Raw genomic sequence first — 24,608 nt, forward strand, 5'->3', positions numbered from 1 at the left:
CGAGTTGGTTTCGTGTAAAATTATTCAGAAAATGAATGTTTGCCTCTCAAATTACTGTGAAATGATCCCAAAATAAAAGACCATAAATGTTTCCGTCACTGATGTTTCAGGCTCATTTTAAACCTGCATGTGTCACTCTGATGTTTCCACATCACTGAATTCCACCACAACATCAGGAAATGTCTGATTTCTGGGTGAGACGATGTGACGTGTCGGCTGTTCACGGCGTGTGAAAAAAAAAGACGAGAGCTTCTCCTTTACCTTTCCACTCCTCCACTGTGTGCTCCCGCTCGTCCAGCTGCTTGTCTGTGATGGCGGGCGGCGGCTTTAAAACAAAGCAGAGACACAGACACACGGTCGGATGCTTTAGTCTGCCTGTTGAATGTTTCTCCTCAACAACAAGCAACGGGAAGCAGAAACATTCATTGTTAAATGACCGTGTATTTCAGAGTGAATGAACAATATCAAGGCAGATAGTCTGGATGTCTGCAGTGTGGGCTTCATGTGGTTACGTCTAATCCTAATCCACACCTTAAATTTTCATGGTTTGTGAATGTTTCTATTTTATATTATTGGATTGGGCGGATGAAATGTCCAAAACTTTGGATATTGTGTTATGACCCTAACTTTGCCTTAAAGTGCTCAACATCTTCATTTTTCTTAAGGTGTTTTCACACCGGACAGTATCTTGGTAGACTCTGTTCGACTGGAGACCAAAGTTGCAACATTTGTGACATTTTTGAATCAAACCCTTTACCTCCTCACCTGTGGTAGCGCTACACCAAAAAACACCGAGAAGAAACGACATGAAACTCTGATGAAGACACTGAGCGCAACTTCCTTCTTCACAAAACGGAATCAAAAATTGAGTCCATCCATCCATTTTCTGTACACCTTAGTCCCTTAGTGGGATCGGGAGGGTTGCTGGTGCCTAGCTCCAGCTAACGTTCAAAAATGGAGTGCCGTCAGGATTTTTCTTTCGTCTTTGGTAAAAAACTGAGTCATTTCTCTTGTTAGCGCTACACTTGTACATTTGTTTTGTTGTATTTACCCAGAATGCCCTGCTCAATACTCAACTTCCTGCGGTCTCTGGTCTACATGGTGTTCACATATGAATTCAAACCGTACAAGAGCTCACTTCAACTGAGCCCAGTTACAGGTTTTTAGGCAAAACAGGGACTTCTTTAAAAGCAAGAAACTGACTATAGCACAGGGGATTCTGGGTAAATACAGCCAAAACAAACAAGTGTCTAGAGCTAGCAGGAGAAATAGATTGTGGTCTTTTGTCAAAGACAAAAGAGAAATCCTACAACCTCTGAAATCTGACGGCACTCTTTCTTTGTTTCCATTTCGTGAAAAAGGTAGTTGCGTTTTGTGTCTTCTTCAGAGGTTTTTGTGTCGTTTCCTTCAGTGGTTCTTGGTGCAGCGCCCCCACAGGTGAGGAGGTGAACAAATTTTACCAACAGGTTTGGTTCGAAAATGGGGTTGTAGGGAAATCCTACAACTGCTAAAATCTGACACTCCATTTTTGATTACATTTCATGAAGGAGGAGATTGTGTTGAAAGTGAACTGCACCGAGTGAAAACGCAATAAATGTTGCAATTTTGGTCCTCACGACCAACTTTATGCTTCTAAAAAAATAGAAAAGGTCAAGGGGGTGTGAATACTTTTCCAGAGAACTGTAAATATTTAGGGTAAAACAAAAAACCTACAATATTGTGTATTCAAAACAAGTAGGTCTCAGTTTTCATTTTATGCTTTGTACACACATTGATCTTTTTTTTTTGCCTTAATGGATTCACACGTTCATTCAACCCAGCTTCCTCTCATCCACAAGTTAAAGTTTGTTTGCAGACCAGAAACGTCTTCTCCATCCAGAGACGGCCAGAGAGCTGATGTGATAATGAGGCGCCACACCAGTGTGTGTAGAAATGCACTTGTCAAATCTAAATGTTCAGTGTTCATGACACAGAAGAGACAAATGAAAGCAGCCATTTGCTCCATATGCCAATCTGCCTGATTACAGTCATAAATCATGATGTGTCGGATGAGTCATTGTGTTTCTAAAGAAACTTCTCGTGTTTGTCACTGAATTCAAAGGCTGAACTTTGCAGCACAAACGTCTATTTCTAGTCAAGACTGTTGAACTTGAGTCTACAGGGTTTCTGCAGGCTTCACCAGCTCAAATTCAAGACCATTATGAATTAAATTTAAGTGTATCAAGACTTGTAACATAGTGGTTATGTTACAGGCTGAAATGTACAGTTCCTTTAAATCTCTTTCTTTACTTATCATCATAGCTGCATGTGTGGCTTTCTATTCTGTATTAGCCACCAAGGGAGCAAAACTGACGCTTCTGGGGTTTGTCTGTGGCTCTTGGCAGTAGTTTTATGCTTGTCACACTACATATGGCTCTCTATAGTCTTAATAAATGTAGCATCATATGGGTCGGCAACAAAAGTGATACAATGGTGAAGAAAACGAACACCATCCAGCTAAATGCAGATAAATTTGCCGTTGCTTGCTAGTTACCATTAGCCTCGATTGCCTCAAGTAACATGGATGTAACAAAGTTGTCTGCATTCAACTCAATAATGAAAACTGCATAGATTTACACAGATATTAACAGTCCTGCCATCACAAAATGTAAGATTTGTGATTAACGAATTTAAGGCCAACTTACCTTTTTATTAATCAAGTTCAGACATTTTAAGACTTTTTAAGTGTGATGGGACACTTTTAATGTAGGAAATTACAGAAAGAGCTTCTCCAACAATACTTTTATAGTACGTATTGAGAGTTGCATCTAATTATCCCAAAGATTTAAATATGATGACTGCTATGACTTGGTATTGATGTATTTTCTAAATAAGGTAGGTTCTGTGGCTTTGAGCGATAAGTCAATCATGACTCGTTGTTTCTAACACGTCTTTGGTTTGACCTGAAGTACTTACTGCCTCCACTTCAGTCGGATCGTACCACACGTTAATGTAAGGGTGCTGGAGAGCCTCGTCCACAGAGATCCGCTTGGAAGCGTCTATTACCAGCATTTTGGATAGAAGGTCCCTGGCTTGGCTCGCTGAGAGGAACGAGAAAAATAAAAAATAAAATAAAATCAGGTTAGATATCTAATCTGTTCCAGCTGAGTGGGTTTGTCGTTTGGAAGTGTGATTCATTTCCAGCTGGAACCGGATGTCGGAGGTGGTGGGAGACGAAGCAGGGAGTGATAGCTGACAAATAAGAAACGGCTACATAAAAATGAGCAAAAAAGGGAAAAGGCTCATTTCAGAAAATGATAAAGGAGTACAAGAGTTTTTAAGTAGCTGGAATTAAACAAATGCAGTGTAGTTTAAAGTTCCTCTAGGTTAGATTCCAATCTCTGCTCGAGCAAGTAACTTATAGATGTAGCAGCCATTTTTAAACTAGTTACCCTTACCTGACAGGTTAGAAATGTCTTAGAAAAAAAAAAAACTAAAATATTTTTGTAAGTTCATGTAAACCAGTGGTCCCCAAAATACAGCCAGCCTTCACATTTGGTCCGGCCCCCTGAACAATACCAGAGAGCATTCAGATTTTTTTTCATATACCATATTTTCCGGACTATAAGCCGCTACTTTTTCCCTAAGCTTTGAACCATGTGGCTTATATGTGGATTTTTCTTCAACCACCAGGGGGCTTTTTTGCAGGAAGTGAATCATTGGAAGTCAAAATTGGAAATAAAAGAAGCGTCAATTAAAACGGAATTAGGTTTTAATAGGAAATTGAAATTTGCAAATGTTGTTGATCAGTTAAATAGCATTGAGGGGGGAAAAGAAGATTATTCGTTTTTTAAAATAATACTGGGATCATTATGAGAATTTGAGGTATAGATATTAGGATCCAATAGATGGTAGTAGTGCAACAATAATGGATGCAAGCTGCCGTTGAAATCTAAAGAAGAAGCAGAAGAAGAAGAAGAAAGCGCCCATTTTCATTTAGCACATGCTAGTAGCAGACACGAAGGATCAGCACTTTTACTGTTACAGTTACCGTTTCAGAAACTACCGTAATCAGTTCAGTTAAATCTAAACTTGGCAACTTTTCTTTTTCAACCGTAATAAATGTGACATTCAATTGACCTGTTATGACTCAAATTTTGGGTGTTCGCCCCCCTCTGCTGCTACATCGTTGTGGAAAACCTAGAGCAGCAGAGATATCTGAGGCTTATATGTGTATCTTTACTGGTTTAAAAAAAAAAAAAACTTTGGGGTTGCGGCTTGTAGTCCGGAAAATACGTTATTCATTTCATAAATAGTGTTATTTCCTGGATTTCTTTCTGTGAAGAACCCAGAGAGGGTTATTTGATTGTACTTTCTGGAAAACAATATATTTTACATTTAGGCACTCCTGCAATCGTCACACTTTTTCTGTTACAAACTGACTCCGGCCCCCCAAGGGAAAAGTTATGTGGCCTTCACAGGAAAAAGTTTGGGGACCCCTCATGTAAACCTTCACACCAGCTTATCACAGATTGGGAACCAAAGGAAGATCAATTGGCGCTCACCCTTCAGCTTGTTGTGTTCAGAGTCAGCAGGAAACAGGACATCGGGGAAGAGCTTCTCAAAGCTGTAGCCAGCGTAACGCGGCCGGTTCTCCACGTAGGTCCTCACCGACTGGTTGAGCTTCATGAGGAACTCCTGAGACGGCGTCCCCAGCTGCTCGATCACCTTGTTCCACTGGTCAATATCTTGCGTGAATGATATTAAGAAAACTACAGGGATGGATCTGCAAGCGCTCCAATCATGGTTGTAGATGAAGAGGAAAACATTTTTCTGAAGCTGGAGATTTTCCAGTCAGCTTCACTGAGAGGATCTACTTACCAAATGAATTCTGATGACCGCTACTGATTGTTTTACATGTCAGCTGAAGTTTGAGCTGCTCACCTTTAACTAATTCAGAGGGTGAAATATAAGAATTTGGCTTTTGTTTGTAAGGAGAAGGAAAAAAAAAAAAAACACCACATAAATACAGATGTAACACACAACACAACTAAATGCTTGTTGACATCTTTGTTCCACCTTTACAATAAACACAAAGGACAGGATTATATGTATAAAGGTGACTAAAATAAGACAATTGGGAACAATTTGTCTGTGACTTAATATTTCATTACAACAGTTGACTTTTTTGTGGTCAAAAAGTAATGCATTAAAGCTCTCAAAATGATTATTTTTCCAAATCAAATAATTTTTCTTATACTTAGTTTGTTTTATGAAACACATATGAACATAACTTGAAGAATAAGCAGTATACAAAATATGAAAAGTCTCAACACAACTGGTAAATGTAATTTCTAATCTTTTTCAACCTACAAAGTAAAAGACCTAAATGAATGTGATTGCATAAATCTTTGCATCCTTAAAGCTGCAGTTTGCAACTTTAATTAAAAAAAATTTTTTTTTTACATATTTGTTGAAACTGTCATTATGTCGTGACAGTATAATTGGATAATAATCTCATTATTATCTCATAGTACTTGGCGCTGGATTGGTTGTTTCCAACGCTAACAAGAAACAGCCAATCAGAGCCAGGAGGCGGGTCTTAGCGCTGTGAATCACCATAAGACGCTGCTTGTCTCACCCTCCCCACCTGGTTAATTCCAGTTAAAGTCACTGTTATAGGAGGGGGTCCACACCCTTCGCAGTCATTTATTTATTTATTCTGTTTTTTTGCAGAACATTTTGGTTTGTTTTCCACTGAATTTTACAGGTTTTACATCACAATAAAGGTTGAAAAAGTTCTGAAATCATTAATTGTGGCCTAAATTTATTTATTTTTTCAACATGACAAAAACCTGGTATGAGGGGTGGATAAACTTTTAAAATCCACTGTGACTTTGAGCTAGATAACACTTTTAAGTTAGGTTACATCCTTTTATAAAAATTGCGTAACTCAAAGAATAAGAGGAACATGCAAGTAATTTTCATGGCAAGAATGTCATAGCAGAAAATCAGCCGATGCTGAAAAGTTTCTTTAAACCTGGACATCTTTCTTTGAGTTCATAAAATTAGTTTACTGAAAAAATAAAATTGACTATTTTTGAATTTTCACGTTGGAAAATTATGCTGAAACACCTGGAAATGTTGGTATTCTGAACAGGAGGAGACGTCTCTCCAACCTCAACACAGCATTGAAAGTTGCTGAACTTTAACATCCACTTAATGTAGAGAAAACCTGAAGGTCTGGTTTTGTGTGCAAAGATGTCAGACAAACAGAGAGACTGAGTATTCAGATTACAGGGAGGTGGGGTTGGGGGACAGGGGAGCAGTAGGATGGAGGTTTAACTTAAGGATACGATCAGTGCCTGGAAACAACACACTACCTCGGACCATTTCAGCCATGATGCATCCAACAGACCAGACATCAACTGAAAAATGAAATGACAACCACCAAATTAGCATGCAAACCAAAAAAGAAAGCAAACAGGACAACAATAAAAACAAAATGTGGGGGAAAAAAATCAGAAGTAAAACTGATGATAGACATGAGGTGGCGTGACAACGGAATGATTTCATGCGGTTCAGTGCATTCTGATCGAGGTCAGGGTCCCACAAAGCTTTATCTACTGAAACAGATTAATAGAGTGTTTTAAAGGGGTTTTGTTAGAGGGTCACTGATTGTAGTTCTCTGACCGATCACTGATGAAAAAAAAAAAAGAAAAAAGAATTACTGATGCCCAAGATTTTTCTTGTCTGAGAAGTCGCAAAATATATCAACAAAGTCGGCCACAGTGTGGGTGACTATAGCTACGCTCACACAGCAAATCTTGATGCTCAATTAGGACTTTCTTTTATAGTTGGAATCTGCTCCTTTTTTTTTTTTTTTTGGAGTGGTTGTTCAAACTACTAATTAAAAGCGACGGCAGTCACTTTTTTGTGAATGGTTTAGAAACCTAAAGCGACCCCAAATAGATGTCACACAGCAGCTCATTGCTTATGGAAATAATAGTGGATACATCCGACTATGGGTCAGTTTTAAAGTTTATCCAGCAAAATCAGCCAATAGCATCATCACAAGCTCAACAGCATAAAGAAAGATATTAAAATTAAGGATAACTAATAGCAATGACCATTTGTGGAGTGTCGACTACAGCTTCTTCTCTAGATGAGTAGTCATGACTATGATGTGATGCACTTCTGCAAACGTCTTTTATAGTTCATAAATAAAATTTTCAGCCACTGTTTACGTCTTCTGGTGCAGAATTATGACTCGCGTTGTTTCACGTACATAACGTAAAAGTCGGATAAAATGCAACATGACAGTTCAGACTGCAGACGCTTTGAAAACAATCGGATACGTCTCTGAATTAATACCAGATATGGAAGTAGCTCAAATCTGACTTTTTTTGAGGGGGTAAAAAGACTGCTGTGAAAAAGTCGGGTGTGTGTGTATGTGGGCAAAAAATACAGATTGGGCCACGTTTGTCAGGTGTGTGAACATAGCTTATTGCTAACCGCATACATGTAGAAGTGACTGATAGTCAGTCCTCTCTCACAGCAGAGTAAAAGGGGATCGATGGTCCGATTTTCAGACCATTGCGATGGTGGATAAGATCAGTTTCACATGCTAGCATCGGCTGATCTTAATCTACTTTAAAAATCGGAATTGCACATCAAAACCTGCTGTGTGAACGTAGCCATGGTCATAGCTAACTTAGCAAGTTTGTCTTTATATTTAGCACAAGAAAATCTCACATTAAAGAGAAAAAAAAAAAGTCTGTCAGTAAACTGCAATCAGTGCATCCCTAGCCGAAGCCCTTTATTATCATTGCTGATTTATCAATGCACCCAAATTTGTGTTACTGAATTTGACTGCTTTTTAATAAGTCGAATTTAAGAGATTGTTTTGATGTTGAACAATCCCCTAAATGTGAGACTCTGACTCTCGTTTCTGTGCATCAATGCAGCTTCTATATCCTCACTGCACCCCACTGCAGATACTTACAATTTAATTTCATGCAAACATAACCACAAAAAGAGACATCTCTTTACTGATGGAGCTATAGAAAACAACAGCAGCAGGAGGATAAATAAGGCTAATTTATGGTACTTTGACTTCTCCTCTGTTGAAAAGCAAACTATTAAAATTCCGTTGGGGTCTTTCATGTGACAGTTACAGCGCCGCTAGCGACAATGTTGCTGCTCGAGCGGATAGAGTCGTCTGTGTATCCGTAGAGACAGCAGGTGGGTGGTAGCAAGTCACATTGCCACAGGGACGGGGTAAAAATATATATATATATTTTTTTAATTCAAAGAAATAGAATTTTTATAGTTGCATTTGACAGGAGAAAAAGTTAACATGAAAGACTTGGTGCAAACGTTCTGTCAAGCAGCTCAAGGATACAATCCCTTCCAGGAAAAAGGATTTTGTGGCGAACCATTTCTGCCATAATGCAGCCCACAGCCCAAATATCCACTACATGAGCGCAGCATTGAAGGAGGGAGAAGAGAAGGGGAGCCACAGATGCAACAGGTCAGCAGGAAGAATTAGGGCCAGTGTTTTACTGTTCAACACCTCAAAAATACTGCAGGATTATCAAGCCGTAATCACCAAAAACTCACCTAGTGGTTATTATTACACTCTGCTCACTAGCTACCATATCTGTGGACTATCAACACCAGACCTTGCTTTCAGGAAGACGCCATTTTGATTAGGAGGAGAAAATGGAAACCTGTCATTTCTGCCAGGCTGTTACACAGATAAACACTGTAAACTAATTCTGGCCCTGATTTTGGTGGAGTAGATTCTTGCAGAAAAAGAAAAAAAAAGTGTTCATGTCACTTCAACGTTTTGTATTTTGCCACAAAGGAGAAGATAAATGATTTTCAACACTTTTTAGAAGTAAAATTTGGACTTTTGCCAAACACTAATGAGTAAATAGTTTGAAGAAGAGGCTCTGATGAAGTGGTTGTTTTACATGTTTCTGATGTTTATGACCGCACTGCTATGCAAGAAAAGCTCCAGCTCAATCAGAGTGGACAGAGTGTCAGTGTGTGCGCTAAAGTGTGGACTTTGACTGGGCCATTTCAGAATAAGTACTGCCAAAAACATCAGTCTCAAAACAACTTAAAAAAAAATAGCTGGATTTAATTTCAAGACATCAGAGTGAAGAGAACCGACTAGAAACGCAGGTCACACTTTTTCCAATTTCTATTTGTTAAAAGTTTTTGAAAACCACAAATCCTTTTCCTCCACTTTGTGTTGGTCTAACAAACAAACTAGAAGGTTGTGTTTGTGATCTCTATCCAGGTCTGAAGGAGAAACTGCCGCGTCATGCACAGAAGCCTGTTTTTCATACTGGCAGCTTTTAGCCAGGCCTTATTAAGCTCAAAACCAAAAACTTTTTAATAAAACATCAAACACATGCTGAAGCACTGCTGCCACCACCAGAGTCTTCACACAGGAAGTTCACCCCACAAAGCAAGGATGCCCCACATGCCAACTTCCCCTTTGAGTGTAACCTTTACCGAATCTGTGTGCACATGTGCGTGTGTGTGTGTGTGTGTGTGTGTGTGTGTGTGTGTGTGTGTGCGCGTGTGTGGGAAGTGCCGCTGAAACACTTCAGCAGGAGGGAGGGGGCATTAGGGACATGCAGCGGTCCAGACGGCAGTCCCTGACTGGCCGTTCCCCGCCTTCTTCATCACTCACCGTTGGCCTGGTAACCCATGCCCAGGATGACCTCGGGGGCGCGGTAGTAGCGGGTCACTACGTAGGGTGTCATGAGGAGGCCGGTGGCAGCGGTCCTGGCAAGGCCAAAGTCCAGGATCTTCAGTGTGCAGTCAGACTTTACTACAATGTTGCTGGGCTTCAGGTCCTGCACCGAAAACACAAAGACAAAACAGACCATTAAAAACTGATCGAGCTGATGGATTTTGGTTCATTACAGGAAGTCAAATATTCTGTAGCGGTTTGAGTCACTTGAGAGTTCCTACATATTTATTACAGAAATGAGGACATTTTCAGGCTGAAAATTACAGAAAATTAACATTTTTAAATCATTAATCAAAAAGGGGTTAGGGATAGATGGATAATAAATGGATAGTGACACATATCGGAAAAATAGCACACAATAGCGACCCATGGTAACGGATAGAAACAGGTAGCAATGGATAGTGAAGAATAGCAACGGATAACGATGAATGCAGATGCATAGTGATGGATAGTGATAAATAATGATGGATAGTGACGTATAGTATCGGCTCCTAACAGCGACAGCTGCCCAACAGATGGTGTGTCAGCAGGACCCACCCTGTGTATGATGCCTGCAGCATGGAGGTGTTTAATCCCACACAGCATCTGGTAGAGCAGGTAGGACAGCCTCTCGTGGTCCAGCTCCATCTGAATCACTTGACACAGGTTGGCGTCCATCAGCTCCATCACCAGATACCTGCAGAGAAACAACTCCTGTTACCATGGATCCTCACAAAGGAGGCCCTGCTGCATAACCTTCACATGTTGGCCTAAACCAGGCTGCACTACATGAACTAGTCCTGCTTTGATGCCACTCCATGTGGTTATTAGGCAGAAGCTGGAAATATGATCGTCTAAAAATGGAGAACAAATGCCAGTTCCATGCACGTTTTCACAAATTTAAACAACATGCAGTCACGGCTCCTGTGATGCACGCGTGTGTTCATGTAAACAAACAACAAACCAAATGGAGTCTCCTCTCATCCTCTATCGCTGACTGAGTCTGGAAGCCCTCTGGCAGTGATTTGTCCACTTTCCTTTTTAGCTCCAATCAGGCAGACGGAGCCGCATAGAAACACACAGCTGAACCCTCTCTATTACACACACACACACACACACTTCTTTGTGTTGCATTAATCATGGGAGCGCTCATCATACTTCATAAAACAATAATCATTTGCAATTTATGTAATCTGATGTGACCTACTGAAATGTAGTACTGGGATATACTCCACTTTTTGGAAATTTAAAAACTTACTACAGGCATATTTTGTTGATGCGAACCCAGTTTAAACACTTTAAACTTCAAAGCAGGAAAATTGTATAACTATGTTTTTTTACAACCATCCTAATCCCAATTCCCTCAATTACTATGATGATTACATTCTAATATATCTTAGATAAAAACTCGAGACTGAAAGGAAATGTGACTGTAAGTAGTTTCCATAAAACAAAGACTTCCACTTTGATCTAAAGAGAAGAACTGCTGTCCTGAAATCTATTTCATCCGAGTTATGTCAGCGTATCAACAACTCCCAGAGAATCAGTAAAAATCGACATCATTTTCAGGTTTGACTGGGCTCTAAACTGGGCTCTGGTTCAGTCGGTTATCTTTATCAGAACTTTGTTAACGCTGCATGTTGCCTTGGAATCTGGAGGGAGATTATTAGAGTCATACATTGTAGGGCTGAAACGATTGTGTTAATTATGTGGTTAATTGTGGTTAACGAATTATTAAAACAGCCAATAGTAATCGATTAATGATACACAAACTAGAAAATAAGGACATTTGTTCAATAAACTGACTCAGAGCAGTAATTTAGCCAAAACTGCACAAAAATACATAAACATTTTGCATTTAAGACAAAAAAAAACCCCAACCTTTGTTAATATGTTTTATCCAATTAATCGATAATCTTCTGAACAACTGAGCAAATAATCGATAGCTAAAATAATGGTTAGTTGCAGCCCTGAGTCCAACCAATAACTTAAACTTCACAACCAGAGAGACATCAACACTCACACATCTTGGAACTCCTCCAGTGTCTTCTGAGGCGTGAATACGTTTAACAGGCCGATGATCTGAGGAAATTAAACAGAAAAAAAAACTTCAAAATGCAGGATTTGTAATGATCTCTGCAGACCCCACACATTCTGGACACAAGCCGTTTAGATTTTAACCTTCAGAGTGCCATTTGTTAAAAGCAGCCGTCACAGAGACAGCAGTGAACACTGTGAAACCAAACAGGCTTAAATGTATTACCAACATTTACATCAGACACATGGCTCTTCATAAACATACATGTTCAGTTCCTTTTATTTCATGTAAAGCTGGAAACCAAAGTCAAATTCCTTTTTTTGAACATTATCTTGTAAACAGCAGAAGGGGAAACCAGTGGCTGTGGATTGATGTATAATGGTAATACTGGTGAGCCAGCAGCTTCCTCGTTTACTCTCTGTCTCTCTGAATATGGCCGCATATCAGTAGATGATGTTTTTGTAATGAAGACAGATACAGCCCAATTAGAGGGATGCACAGTGACGGCTAACATTTTCCAGAGATTCCCTCAGGGTCAGCTTCGCTCCGTCTGAACATCTCGTCCTCTCTACTGATTCTTACTTGTTTGTCACTCTGGACGCTGTGCTGGCTCAAATATACATTTGTTTGTTTAAAGTCAGCTTTAATTGTGTGATCGCTGAAACCAAACGTGGGGGGAGATTAGAACGGTAAAAGCGGAGCTCTTACGTTCTTGTGATTGACACATTTCATGAGCACCAGCTCCCTGTAGGCCCGCTTGGCGTGGGTTTGGTTCTGGAAGGGCCGGCTCAGCTTCTTGATGGCAACGTTCCTCTCCAGGTTGTGGTCATATGCAGAACTGATGAGACGGAAATAAAAGAGAAAAAATGCATCTGGAAAAACTTTCATTTACCGTTTGTCACAGTTATTTCTTATATACGTTTTGATTTATTTTGCAAAAGAATAAAGAAAACCCCAGGAACAAAGGGGCATTTTTCCCTTTTTCCCCTATGTTAAGATATTTAATCTGTTTAGCTTTAATTTGGGTTTTTTTGGCTGAAAAGTGACTAAATACAATCTCCCAAAATGAAGGAAAACACTCTTTGGTGCACTCTTATCAAAAACATGTCTTCCCTCACATCTTTAGCTGGATGCTGAGAACGCCTCTCCTATGTATATAGAAAATTGCATCACGATAGGAAAAAAAAACTGTTGATAGCTATGACACCATCTGCAAAACTTCACTAAAATGTTTAGCTGAAAGTTTTGTGTAAAAAGTAGAGCACAGTATAAATAGAAATGAACTGACCCACATCTATAATGTCTAATAGTTCTTTCATTTGCTCTCAGAATGAACATTAAGTAGGAAGGAAGACGGCGACGGCCGGCATGGAGTCACATTAGCACTTCTTTGTAGCTTGTGTGCTGCTTATGCATCAATAACAAACAACAGTAAATATTCAATTCACTAGAGCAAGAGGTAGAACTTAAGAGCTAATATTTGTTAGAAACACTGAAATATCGTAAAACGTCGGTTTTTTGTCCCCGTCAGAAACCCGGACTCACCAGACGATTCCCTGTGCTCCGGATCCAATAGGTCTGAGGTTCTGGTAGCGCTTCAGGACCGTAAAAGTTGAATCGCCCACATCTATGCTGTAATACTCCTTTTCACGCTTGTTCCGGTTCATGATGAAACCTTGGTAGAACTCTGAGGCTGGGCATCCAAGAAGGGCAGGCCTCTCAAGATCTGCAGTGGAGACAGAACATACGCTTAGGTTCATTCAAAAAGATTTACAATAGAGATGAAACAAGTGATTTTGTTAGAGGTGGGGAAAAAATGTCTGCTCTTAAATATATATATTTAAAAAAAAAAGAATAAATAATGTTAAAAGGTTAAAATTATATTTTAAAAAATGTGTCAGTGTTTATTTTGTTGTAAAATCCGCCGCACCTTAAACTCCAGTCCGTGAAAATATTATTACTCATTCATATTTTATTTGACCATGAAACTAAAGAATTGCACTGAACATAGATGACTCTCTATTATGACAGAAAATATTAATAAAAAAAAAGAAATTTAATTTTCATCCATTTACTGACCGGCTTCAAGTAGTGGATACAGAGTTTGCTTCTCATCTTTTGCAAAGTCAGCATCGTGTGACTGTCAGTAAACGCACCATGAAATGTAGAAATGTATCACAGAGATCGTATAGATCCATTTGTTGGGGATTTCTTGGTTAATTATTGAGCTTTATTTGTTGTTGTTAACGCTACCCGTGAAATTCCACTCAGTGTTTTCTAGAGTATTCAGGCTTTGTTGGCTGTGAACAGAAGGAAAAATGGAAAACCACAAACTACACAGAACCAGTTGAACCGCCCGGGTCCCGGCACCGGTTCAGCAGTATGACAGGTATGTCAGTCTGTCAGTACCTCACAAAGCAAAAGCAACTTTAACATGGGCTTAATTCAAGATTCTTAAAGATCCTTAGGATTTAAACAAAATCAAGTTTTCACATAACTTGTATCAAAGTTACATAGAAAAGCAAAATAAAAATTAAAGTTAAGTTTTTACATGGAAAAAAACGCAAGTAGCCCGTTTCATGCATCATCAGCATATTTGACCCGTATATAATAATAAGCTACATCAGGATTATTGATCACAGTGGATGTGACGAGGATGGACCCACAAACATTTTGATCGATTGTTCTTTTTACTGATTTATAACTTATAAAAACTCAAGGTATCAATAATTGTCTCTCATACCTTCCTCCAGATTTTTTATTCCACCTGTTATTTTTAACGATTCCCTTCGTAATTATTTTATTGATCAAATATTACTTGCTAATAACTCTCCACAAATACACACAGCTTAGCATCTGTTTCTATAGAAATGCTTGACTTGAAACTAAAGTCAAGTCTTGCTTCTGCTACAATAGCTGCATTTCCATTGACCATATAATTTTGCAAATGGGAACTTCTACAATAAATTTGCTTAAAGAAAGTGCCCCAATTTTGGAAAAAACAAAAAGAATTTTTCAGAAAAATGCGTGTTATCAGCTTTAGCTTTTAGAGAGAACTCAATAGACGTTGATAGTTTAACATGTCGGTATCGGTCCGATAAGTAAAACTGGACTGACATTAACAACTGACGCTTATTTACATCTTGTTCCCTTTCAGTCATTTTTTATGGTGTCTAAAGCCCAGGGGAATATTCTACAAAGGTGAATAGCGGTTATTGGGTGTAACAGCACTATCAATATCAGACTTCGCTATTGGCCCAAATTTCAATCCTAAAGACCAAATCAGCAGAACATCACATCAGAAATCAGACACAATGGAAAACAATCGGTGCAGCTGCTGTTATCTTGAAATGGATTTCTTCCGATGTGGATGAAACCAACTCCTTAAAGAGAATTGTTGTCATAAATGATCAACCTTAAATGTGCAAATGCAAGCCTCATTCTACAAGGCTCAGATAAAGTCTACAATCACCAGCAAAAGTTCCGATTCAGATGGCAGAAAATCAACCTGGCCATGCACACAATCCAAAACGGCATCAATTCCAGAGATTACTGCACCTCTGAAATGCATCAGATGAGCTGTACATGTAGTCTACATGAAATCTAAACGCTGGGGTTATGGAGCAGTGACCCAGGCAGAGGGAGACAGGAAGCAGGAAGCAGGGTTTCATGCTGGGTATGAGGATGACAAACCATTAGTGGGATTTGGAGCACTGAACTGAGAAGATATAGGCTTTGCAGAGACTTGTCTGAATACTGCCATCTTACCCCGCCCATTCTCTTGTCCCATCAGTAAACCTACAAGCCTTTTCCTCTTCTCCCACCCCTCTATTCATAGGTAACCCCGGTTCTTTAGTTGGTCCGGTTTATCTGAACATCAGCCAATCCTGGGAGCAGTTAAGGCAGGAAGCGAACAACACAAAAGTAGCTGCCCAATTAAAAGTCAGTCAATTGACAAGATTGTCAAAGATTGAATGCACTGCAATACTTGCTCCGAAAACTACAGGTACAAAAAATAACCGATTCTATAGAGAATCACAATTCCTAATCCTGGAGATTCAGAGTCAGAGTTTGCCCCAGTGTACTATAAGCCTGGTGGGCCACCAGGCTTCACTTGCTCCCCACCAGGCTAAGCGTTGTTTGCTTATTTTAAATGGGGTTTTTTATAGAGTAGTAGCAGTGACAGTAAAGATGGATTAAGATATGTTTATAGTTGATGCACTGAAAGTTTCTGCACCAGCCCATTAGTCACATTCTTTTATTTCCAAATTATGATGCCTGCTGTGTACCTCCAGATTTTTGTAACATTTAACATTTTTGAAAACAAAACATGATGGACCACTGTGGATTACCCTAGTGCCTCTACCAGCAGGCTGAAAAGGCTGAAAAATGGATTTTTAAGTGTTTACATTGCTTGTCTTTGCAGCTCCAAATTGCTAGTATAACGCATATCACATTACGCGCCCACTCATCCGTCCTAGAAGTCTGTCCACCGTATGCATTTTGATGAATTCTGTGATATTTTTTTTATTTAAGAAAAACCAGTGCAGCTAAACTAACATAATACTGATAATTTAAATTACAGAATTTTATTCACAAACCTATTTTTTGTTTAATTGTAGGCTGATGAAATTTGATACAGTACAGAACCTTTTTGAATTGTTTTAAATAAATGTCTTTTCTTCTCGTCAGTCACAGATTTAGACAGAATCTGTAGAACGTTTGAATAGAAAAACATTTCTCAATCAAATCGTGACTTTAAAAATCGGAATGGATCGCTAGACACTGAAAGGTCCATCCAGGCGTTTTGGACCGCTGAATGGTTGCCATGGGAGATTAAAGGATTTCCCAAACATGCATGAAAATTCTTTCATGCATGTTTGGGAAATCTCTCTAGGTATCGTTTTGATGAAGGAATAGCATTATAACATGATGTACAGTTCAAAGAAGTAAATTTAACATAATACTGCCCCTTTAAAATTCGCATGACAATCCCCACCTTCCAACATGGCAGCTATAGCGATGCTTTTCTTAAGTCAGAACAGAAAGGATTGGCAGATTTGACTGAAAGAAGGATGACTACCGCTATCCTTAAATAAATCCAGTTACCCTCAGCAAAAGATTTAAGGCTGGTGTGTTAATTCAACTGAGAATTGATGCTTAAAAATTCTGTACACAGACATTTTGTACGTAATCTCACAGACCTGAAACTATTTTTGCAAAGACGAATGGACAAACATGTCAGTCTCCAGATGTTTAACCCTCAACTGACTAGCAAATGTCTGGTGGGGATCACTGAGCGATCAGTCTTCAACGTAACTCTTAATGCAACAAAAACTCTTTTCATCTTTTTTTCCTAAAACAATTTGAACCATCAATCCTCCAATTAGCAACTTTCCCATGCTGTGTGTTGATCACTGGTAGAAAATCCCAGTGAAACCCAATGAATTTGCGTGGCATGACACATGAAAAGCAAGGGTTCTGAACAGCTTCTGCCTGATCCTTTCCTCCGAGAGACGCGCGATGCTTTCTGCTTGGCTTCATCTGCGTCGTATTCCCCCTTCCCTCCTGCCATATTCACCGCATCTCAGATCAGAAGTGCATCTAAGCAAAACCGTCCTGGGGCACACAGAGACGGAGAATGTGTTCACATCACTAAAGAGCCGAAACACAGTCATCTTCCCCTACAGAATGAGGCTAACAGGGAGCTGTTTAGTTTAAAACAAAAAAAGAAAAGACATACACAAGAGTAAACACAGATAAGAAAGCAACAGCTGTAAAAACAGTTCTTGTCCATTCTTATCAGGGACACTTTCCACACATTTTCTCGGTATCAGAGCTACAGCAGGACTGATATCCTGTTGCTTTTGCTCTCTTAAGAGAAAAAATTACAACCGATTTATAAGTGCTGAATTTAGAGTGAGGACACTTCACAGATTTTTTTTTGGATCTGGGATGTTTTAGCAGTGTGTGTAGAGCACATGTATTGGGATCAGGGGTGTGGAAATCACAGTGTTTCATTGTGTCAGGATGGGGTCCTGACGCAGATGTAATTGGAAATGAAGTTAGCTCTTTAGTGCTTTAGCATCAGATTCTTCAAAATACCATAGCACTTTAGGTTTAGTGCAACCAACTTTTAGCTACTACTGAAATTAGAAAAAGACATTCTGACTAAATACAATCATATGATGATTTAATTCATTAAGGAAACACAAATCTTTCCATACCAAATTGACCTAGGTGAAAAAGTAACTTGTCCTTTTCCCAAATGACTGCCGGTTACCACCTTGCCTTATGAGATTTTTCTCCTGCTGTCAGAGTGGTTTGGTTTAAATTATGTATTATTTTGTTTCCATCCTTATAATCTCCCCCAGCTATGCAGCATATTGGTTTATAAAATCTATATTAGTTCTGGGGATAAATAAAAGTGAAAGTCCATCCAGCTGGATGGATAGATTACTGCCAAACAGTTTGAATTAGAGGTCGACAGATACATCGGCCGGCCGATATTCGTGGACTTATTGATTATATATTGTGACATGAGGTAATATTTCTCCATTATTTCTAACAGTATTAATGTAACATCAGTATTCTATTTTTATTTCTTCCCCAATTGTATGCTTTTGATCAGTTTTCAAAAATTTTTCTTTTTTTTCATATTCAGTATTCATTTGATGCAATATTTTTATTTACTGCAACATTTCATTTAATTATTTTCTCTATATTTATATTTTTATTTACTGCTACTCTTAAATCATGCATTGACTTATTTTCAATATTTCCTTTTCACATTTTGTCCATTCCTGTTTTAAATTGGCATTCGATATAATTGTGTCATTTTTATTGTATAAATCAAACAGGGGGTGAACAGAAGGAAAAAAGGCAGCAAACACTGGGGATCAGTTAGACTGATATCAAAATAATTGGCATCTTCCTTAAAAAACCTGCATCGGTCTAGTTATAGTTTGCAAGCATCGCTTTAGCAATGTCATGTACTACCAAATAAGGCAAACTTTAGCGATTGATTACATATGTTGAAAATGCAAAGTCGACTGTGACTTGGTGCAATGTACAGACATGCTACAAAAATCATTTTTCATCGTGTCGGTTGCAGAAATAATAATCAGAAGTCAATTCCAATCAGTGCATCTCTCCCCAATCTGAGAAAATCAATTAAAACACTTTGAATCTCAACGTTTAGCCACGGCTACTATGTGTGGCTATTTAAGAGACTGTTAATTATTCTTGTAAGTTCGCCATCTTTAACCTTTGAGATGTTTCTGCCACAGCATGTTAGTTTCCTCACATAATATAACTCAACACCCCTTTATGTCACATTTAGCCTTTTTTTCTTTTTAACAAGCAGCAAAAACCGTCAGCTTAATTTGTCGCAGAAACTGAATCACTTCTGACATGAAAATGCCAAAGCAAATATAGCCGACATTAAGAGTGTATATATTTACTCTGGCTAGTCATCAAGTGTGCTCTCCCTGACAATACATGTACCCGAGAGGTTTGATATATCCAAACACAACCCAGAGGGAGGGGTACACCAAAAACATATAGCGTCTAAATGTTGCTGCCCAGTTACAGAAATACCTTGAGATAACCCGTTACCGTGGGGATATGAAGCCTCAGAGCTAAACTGAATGGCTAGCCGAGACAGCTACGGCTGTCCATCGCTCCGTAGCTGGGAGACATTTGCATGGACTGCCGGTGAGCTGGCTGAAACAAGGCTATGCTAATGACTTGTTGACAAATGTGTCTGTTTGGAGACTTTTTGAATGGGCAAACCCACTGATCGTGATTGAGTGAGGACTGAAAGCAGCACCCCATATTATCCTTATTAAATTAGTGCAGTTTTTAAACTAGGAGTTTATTTGTCCAAACAGCTGTTAAATATAGTGACCAAAGAGCAAAGTTAACAACAGTGAGGTTATTTTGCTGGACAATAAATTTTCCCAGCTGGTATTGTGGTGATGTTTAGAGACCATCTTCAAGTAATATAATAAAGGCATAATAATGCAATAACATATTCTCAAAGATCAATAAATTTTAATTCTAATGAGCATTTAACACTGGAACTAGAAGACATTTTAAATATTCAAAATAAATGCATAAAGTAAAAAAAACAAGTCAAATGAAATATGAAGTCTCTGTAAACAAAATTGTCCTTAATAAAAAAAAGAGCCAGAGTTTATTTAGCTTTAATTAGGGATCCTTAACTGTGGAAGACACTTTCATGGAAAACCAATTTTATCACCACCGATTTTATCTACCGCCAAAAAAGTGTGAAAATCAGTTCACTGTTGCAAACTTAGAAACTTTGTCGCAATATTTAGCGATTTTTCAAACATAAAAAGCAAATCAGCATTGACTAATATCGGAATCAGGAGGTCAGGCTTTTTAAAGATCGGTGATCGGCCAAATACTTGCAATCAGTGCACCGCTAATCTAGATCCATTCAGGTTTGGTAACTTTCTGCATGCAGATGAGACGACTGTTAAGAGCCGTGCTCCGACATACTGTCAGTGTCAAAAGCAATAGTTAACTCACACCTTGACCCTACTGCTGAAAGTAAAAGATCAATAAACCCCATGCACATAAAAGATGAAAAACCATGACAACATAAGTCTTGTAAAACACCACAGATCAGTTCCACTCATGAGAATCATTCCTCTACATGAGCCTGCCTCGGTCCTTTTGTTGATCACTTCTTAGGATCTAATCAGGGCTAAAACAATGAATCAGATTAATTGTGATGAATCAGTTATTGAAAAAACTGTCAACTAATTCAGTAATTAAATAATCATTAACAGGAGTACAGAGACTAAAAGAAAAAATAAACCATTGCGCTGAAAGAACAACACTCAGAGTGATAATTAAGCCAAAACTGAACAAAAATGTATACATTTTGCATTTAAGAGAGAGAAAAATGCTAAATATGTGCTATCCAGAACTCCTCAGCTGCTATAGTGGTTCAAATTCTGTTAGAAAAGCACAAATAAAAGTCCTATTAAGAGCCTTTTATTATTCAAATATTAATCTGTTAATTAAAAAATTAATCACCAGATCAGTCATACACTTCATAAGGCCTGAGCTTTTCTAACATGTTGAGGTTAGAAGTATTTTTTTTAGCTACAGATACATTCTTTGATGCAAATGAACAAATGTTCATTAAAGGAATTTCGTGTTATTGTATTTTATGCAATAAATGCTTACTTTCTTATTTTAAAAAAAAAGACATTTAAATACTCATTTGCATCTTTTAACATTTTTCTAATATTGTATAAAAAGGCAGAAGTGGTTAAATGAAAAATCTGCAGACTTTTCAATTTTCTTTGTCAGAATAATGGATGGAATAAAAGATTATTAAAATAACTGTCAGTTACATCCCTAGACCTAATGTTAATCAATTTTACATACTGAAAAAAGAAATTAAAGTAAAAGTATTTGTTTGGAGTTAAGCCTTCTATTATCCCCAGCTGTTTGATTGAGGATGAACTTTGTTTTACCACCTTATGTCTTATTTGAACAGAAACACGAGACGTGAGCTTCGGACCTGTTTGCACAACGATGGCCGAACAACAGGAGGGCAGAGAAACAGAGAAACACCCAACCATGATTCTACGTGACTGTTGGCTGAACTGAGACATGCAATGCGTCTTCTACGATATTTGGATCTTTGCAACCGGATCAGACAAAAGACAAACGTCACATTGAACCACCAGCTCGGCACACATCTTTACGTACAGATGCGTGCATGCCGAGACTCTGGCCACCTTTCACTTTTTGGTGCAGGAGTCAGGTTTCTTGGTGCATTCCCCTGCAGCAGTGTGCAGTGCATGGAGCCAAAAACATCACTACACAAGCGTCTCAGATCAATAGTGGAACAAGATGCATTTACTGGAAACACAGACAACACGCAAGCTGAAACCTACCTCAGCTTGCTTCAGCTATGATCAAGCTTGATTAATAACGACACTGAAGATGGGTGTGTCCGACCGAATTCAGTCGCCGCGTCCTTTGAAGGACGCCGATGGAGGAGGCTAGAAGTGAGTGGTGGACGGTCAGGAACAAACAAACTACTGAAAACAGTTCAATAGTTGATGTGTTGTGTCGCGTTTTGAAGTAAGTTGGAGCGTGGCGTCACACGCCTCAGCTCCAAGCTGGATGATAAAAGGTTGCTCACTGATGATGACTAGCATTGGTGTTAGCTGTCAAGTTATCAACAGAATAAATCTTAAATGTATGCGTGATATATAAGAGAAGAAGCGACGCGGTGCTTTGCTACTGTCAACTCTATCACGACTACAGAACGAAGTCAGGAAAAAGATCTAATTTAACAAAATAGTGAGGGAGAGGAAAGTAGGTCAGTTTTGCTAGCTTGACTTTGACAACTTTAATTTGTAGATGTGCTGCAGAATTCTGCGAGTTTCGATTCAGTAAAACAAAAAAAGGCAACCCACACACCAACTCTATGGCTGATCATGAGTAGATTAGGAGTTTAAATTAGATAATCAAACACCAGTGTGTTAAGATTAGCTAACAGCAGCAGTAGCTAATCTACCGCAGCAATTACTTAATAATCGCAAAATAAACATCAAACCTAAAAACTGTAACGGACTTAATGCTCTGTTCTTTGTGTGGGGAAATGATGGAGGATTCTTTGGTGTTGAATCTTGAAATGTATAGTGGCGCTGTTGTCAGTTGCTATGGCAACAAGTGTGTGTGTGTGTGTGTGTGTGTGTGTGTGTGTAGCATATTCGACACAGAGAGCGAGAAAAAAGTGGTTTTGAGTTCTTCTTCTATTACTTTTCTGTTTTCTCTTTGCTGTGGAGCACAGCACTAAATTAATAATACCCACATCTCTAGGTTTCTTTTAGTTAAAGGAGTTAAAGATAGAGAATGGCACCAAATGGGTCCCTTCTTTAAGCAAAGGCCAACTCCTTCAACCTTAAAATAGCATCTCAATGCTATTGGTATAATAGCACGTTGCACTAATCTCATATAGCTGAGAAACCTAAATAACAGATTAAAAACAATAAATATTTTTGTTGTGGAGCTCATATCTACTTATTCAATAATTTATCAGCAAAAATGCTAAAAAAATTTTTATTAAAATGTGAGTAATTTTGATTGATTACAGACACTGCAGTTAACTCAATTGAAAATTTCTCACCAATAGCATATAGACAAAAGCAATTGAGAGTATAACTGACAGTCTATTGTCTTTTTACCTTGTAGTGAGTACCTTGCTTCCAAATGCCGCCCTGGGCAACTGCCCATATCAAAACTGGGTATAATATTCAACATAGCCAGCATTTTAAAACTACTAATTATTTTGGCAAATGTGCATACCCAAGTCTATTTATGAAATCAGTCATTCTAATAAATATGTTAGTACGACAGTGGGCTAGTTTTGCTTTACATTCATTCAGTTTCATACTAGCCCTTAACAGAAACATTATGCATGAGTCATTTATTCATAAAATAATCGAAACAGGAATTGGGTCGCCAAATCAAATTGTGTTTAGGGAAGCACAAAAGTATGAACCGGTGTAGCATTGACCTATTACAAAACAACATACAAAATCATAGCCTTGAGTCAGAAAAAGGCATACTCTTGACTATACGCTCCGTTTTACGCTGGCTTACACCAACATGCTCTTTACAGTATTACCTACTACAAAAGGTGTCGTCTTTTAAGGTAGCAACTAAGCTAAGTCACATTCAAAGTTGAGGCAGTCAACTTGATGCTAGCTGCTGGAAGCAGGGTGTATTCAAAGGCAACAACTGGTGCTCGGTGTTTACATGGAAGCTGGTATTCTGGCTTTATATGAGCACTGAGTGGAGGTCACCGTTATAGCTCAACATTGTGATAGTTTTATGAGTAAAAACAGGACCCGGGGTTTATTTACGGTGCGAGCTCGTGCTAAAGTGTACGCAGCGCCGACATAAATATGTAACTGTAGAGTGCTTCTCAGCAGTCACTCAGTCTGGCTGCCTTCTCGCCTTTAGGCCAGACCTGTCCTGCCTGCTGTGCTGCTCTTCCTAAACGCTACACTAATTTAGAGCAACTCCATTCGGCCAATCCCTCTCCCCCCCGGCTGACAATAACACGGAGAAAACAGGTAGAAAAAAAAAACCTAAACGCAGATCTCACCCCTCTCCGGTTAATTCCAGCAGTGTCGACCTGCAGCAGCCGCCGCCTGCTGCCTCCCTCAGACGCGAGCTGGACGGGTTTTTATAGGCAGGAAATCCTGGTGGTCTTTAATCCACGTTTTCCCCCCCTGACAGAAGCACTCCCGTTAGCTCTCAGTTCAGCAGGCCGGGGTCTCCACAGTAAACATGTGCAGCTCCTACGTCGCCTAATCTCGGTGCTTCCGCGACACAGGCACTTTCTGCCATTTCATACCGACGTCGTCGAAACCTTCCGATGTTTCCTCGGCTGCACAATGAGAGCCGGGGACGTTCAAGAGCGGCCCGGAAGAAACTGTTTTGCAACGTTTTAAAATGACGTCGCGCGCGACGTGTTATTTACGCTTGCATATACAGTAAACACATTTATTTAGCCAATAGACATTATAGTATTCTAAACATATTAGCAAAAATACAGGAAGTCATCATCAAGAAGATGATTTTTACTAATAATTATATTAAAAACTCATCCACATGGGGTGATATTTCTGTTTTACTTTGATGATTGAGGTTTCCGGCTCATGAAAATTCAGAATTCCACTTCTCAGAAAATTATGAAGGACCAAAAATAAAACGGGTTTTTAATTCATTATTAATATTTATGGCTCTCAGTCACAGTGGAAGACTGCTAACCGTACA

General features: G+C 38.9%; 1 protein-coding gene across 4 annotated transcripts in view; it reads right to left on the reverse strand.

The window, feature by feature from the left end:
* Positions 1 to 24,261, reverse strand: part of mapk8b (mitogen-activated protein kinase 8b) — a 30,485-nt gene extending 6,224 nt beyond the window's left edge. Inside the window, exons 1-10 of one of the 4 annotated variants that reach the window (XM_008437931.3) lie at positions 23,935 to 24,261; positions 13,314 to 13,494; positions 12,477 to 12,606; positions 11,754 to 11,812; positions 10,289 to 10,427; positions 9,689 to 9,854; positions 6,336 to 6,407; positions 4,545 to 4,727; positions 2,956 to 3,080; positions 262 to 325 (exon numbers count right to left, since the gene is read on the reverse strand). In XM_008437931.3, the coding sequence (XP_008436153.1) occupies positions 262 to 325; positions 2,956 to 3,080; positions 4,545 to 4,727; positions 6,336 to 6,407; positions 9,689 to 9,854; positions 10,289 to 10,427; positions 11,754 to 11,812; positions 12,477 to 12,606; positions 13,314 to 13,435 (1,060 nt within the window). In that variant the 5' untranslated portion in view covers positions 13,436 to 13,494; positions 23,935 to 24,261. Of the gene's footprint in view, positions 1 to 261; positions 326 to 2,955; positions 3,081 to 4,544; positions 4,728 to 6,335; positions 6,408 to 8,383; positions 8,456 to 9,688; positions 9,855 to 10,288; positions 10,428 to 11,753; positions 11,813 to 12,476; positions 12,607 to 13,313; positions 13,495 to 23,934 lie in introns of all 4 variants that reach the window. The other 3 variants (XM_008437932.3, XM_008437933.3, XM_017310904.2) reach the window with 3 other exon arrangements.
* Between the last annotated feature and the right edge of the window lie 347 nt (positions 24,262 to 24,608).

The sequence above is a fragment of the Poecilia reticulata genome, chromosome 19, assembly GCF_904066995.2.
Source record: "Poecilia reticulata chromosome 19, P_reticulata-male-v2, whole genome shotgun sequence".
Taxonomy (NCBI): domain Eukaryota; kingdom Metazoa; phylum Chordata; class Actinopteri; order Cyprinodontiformes; family Poeciliidae; genus Poecilia; species Poecilia reticulata.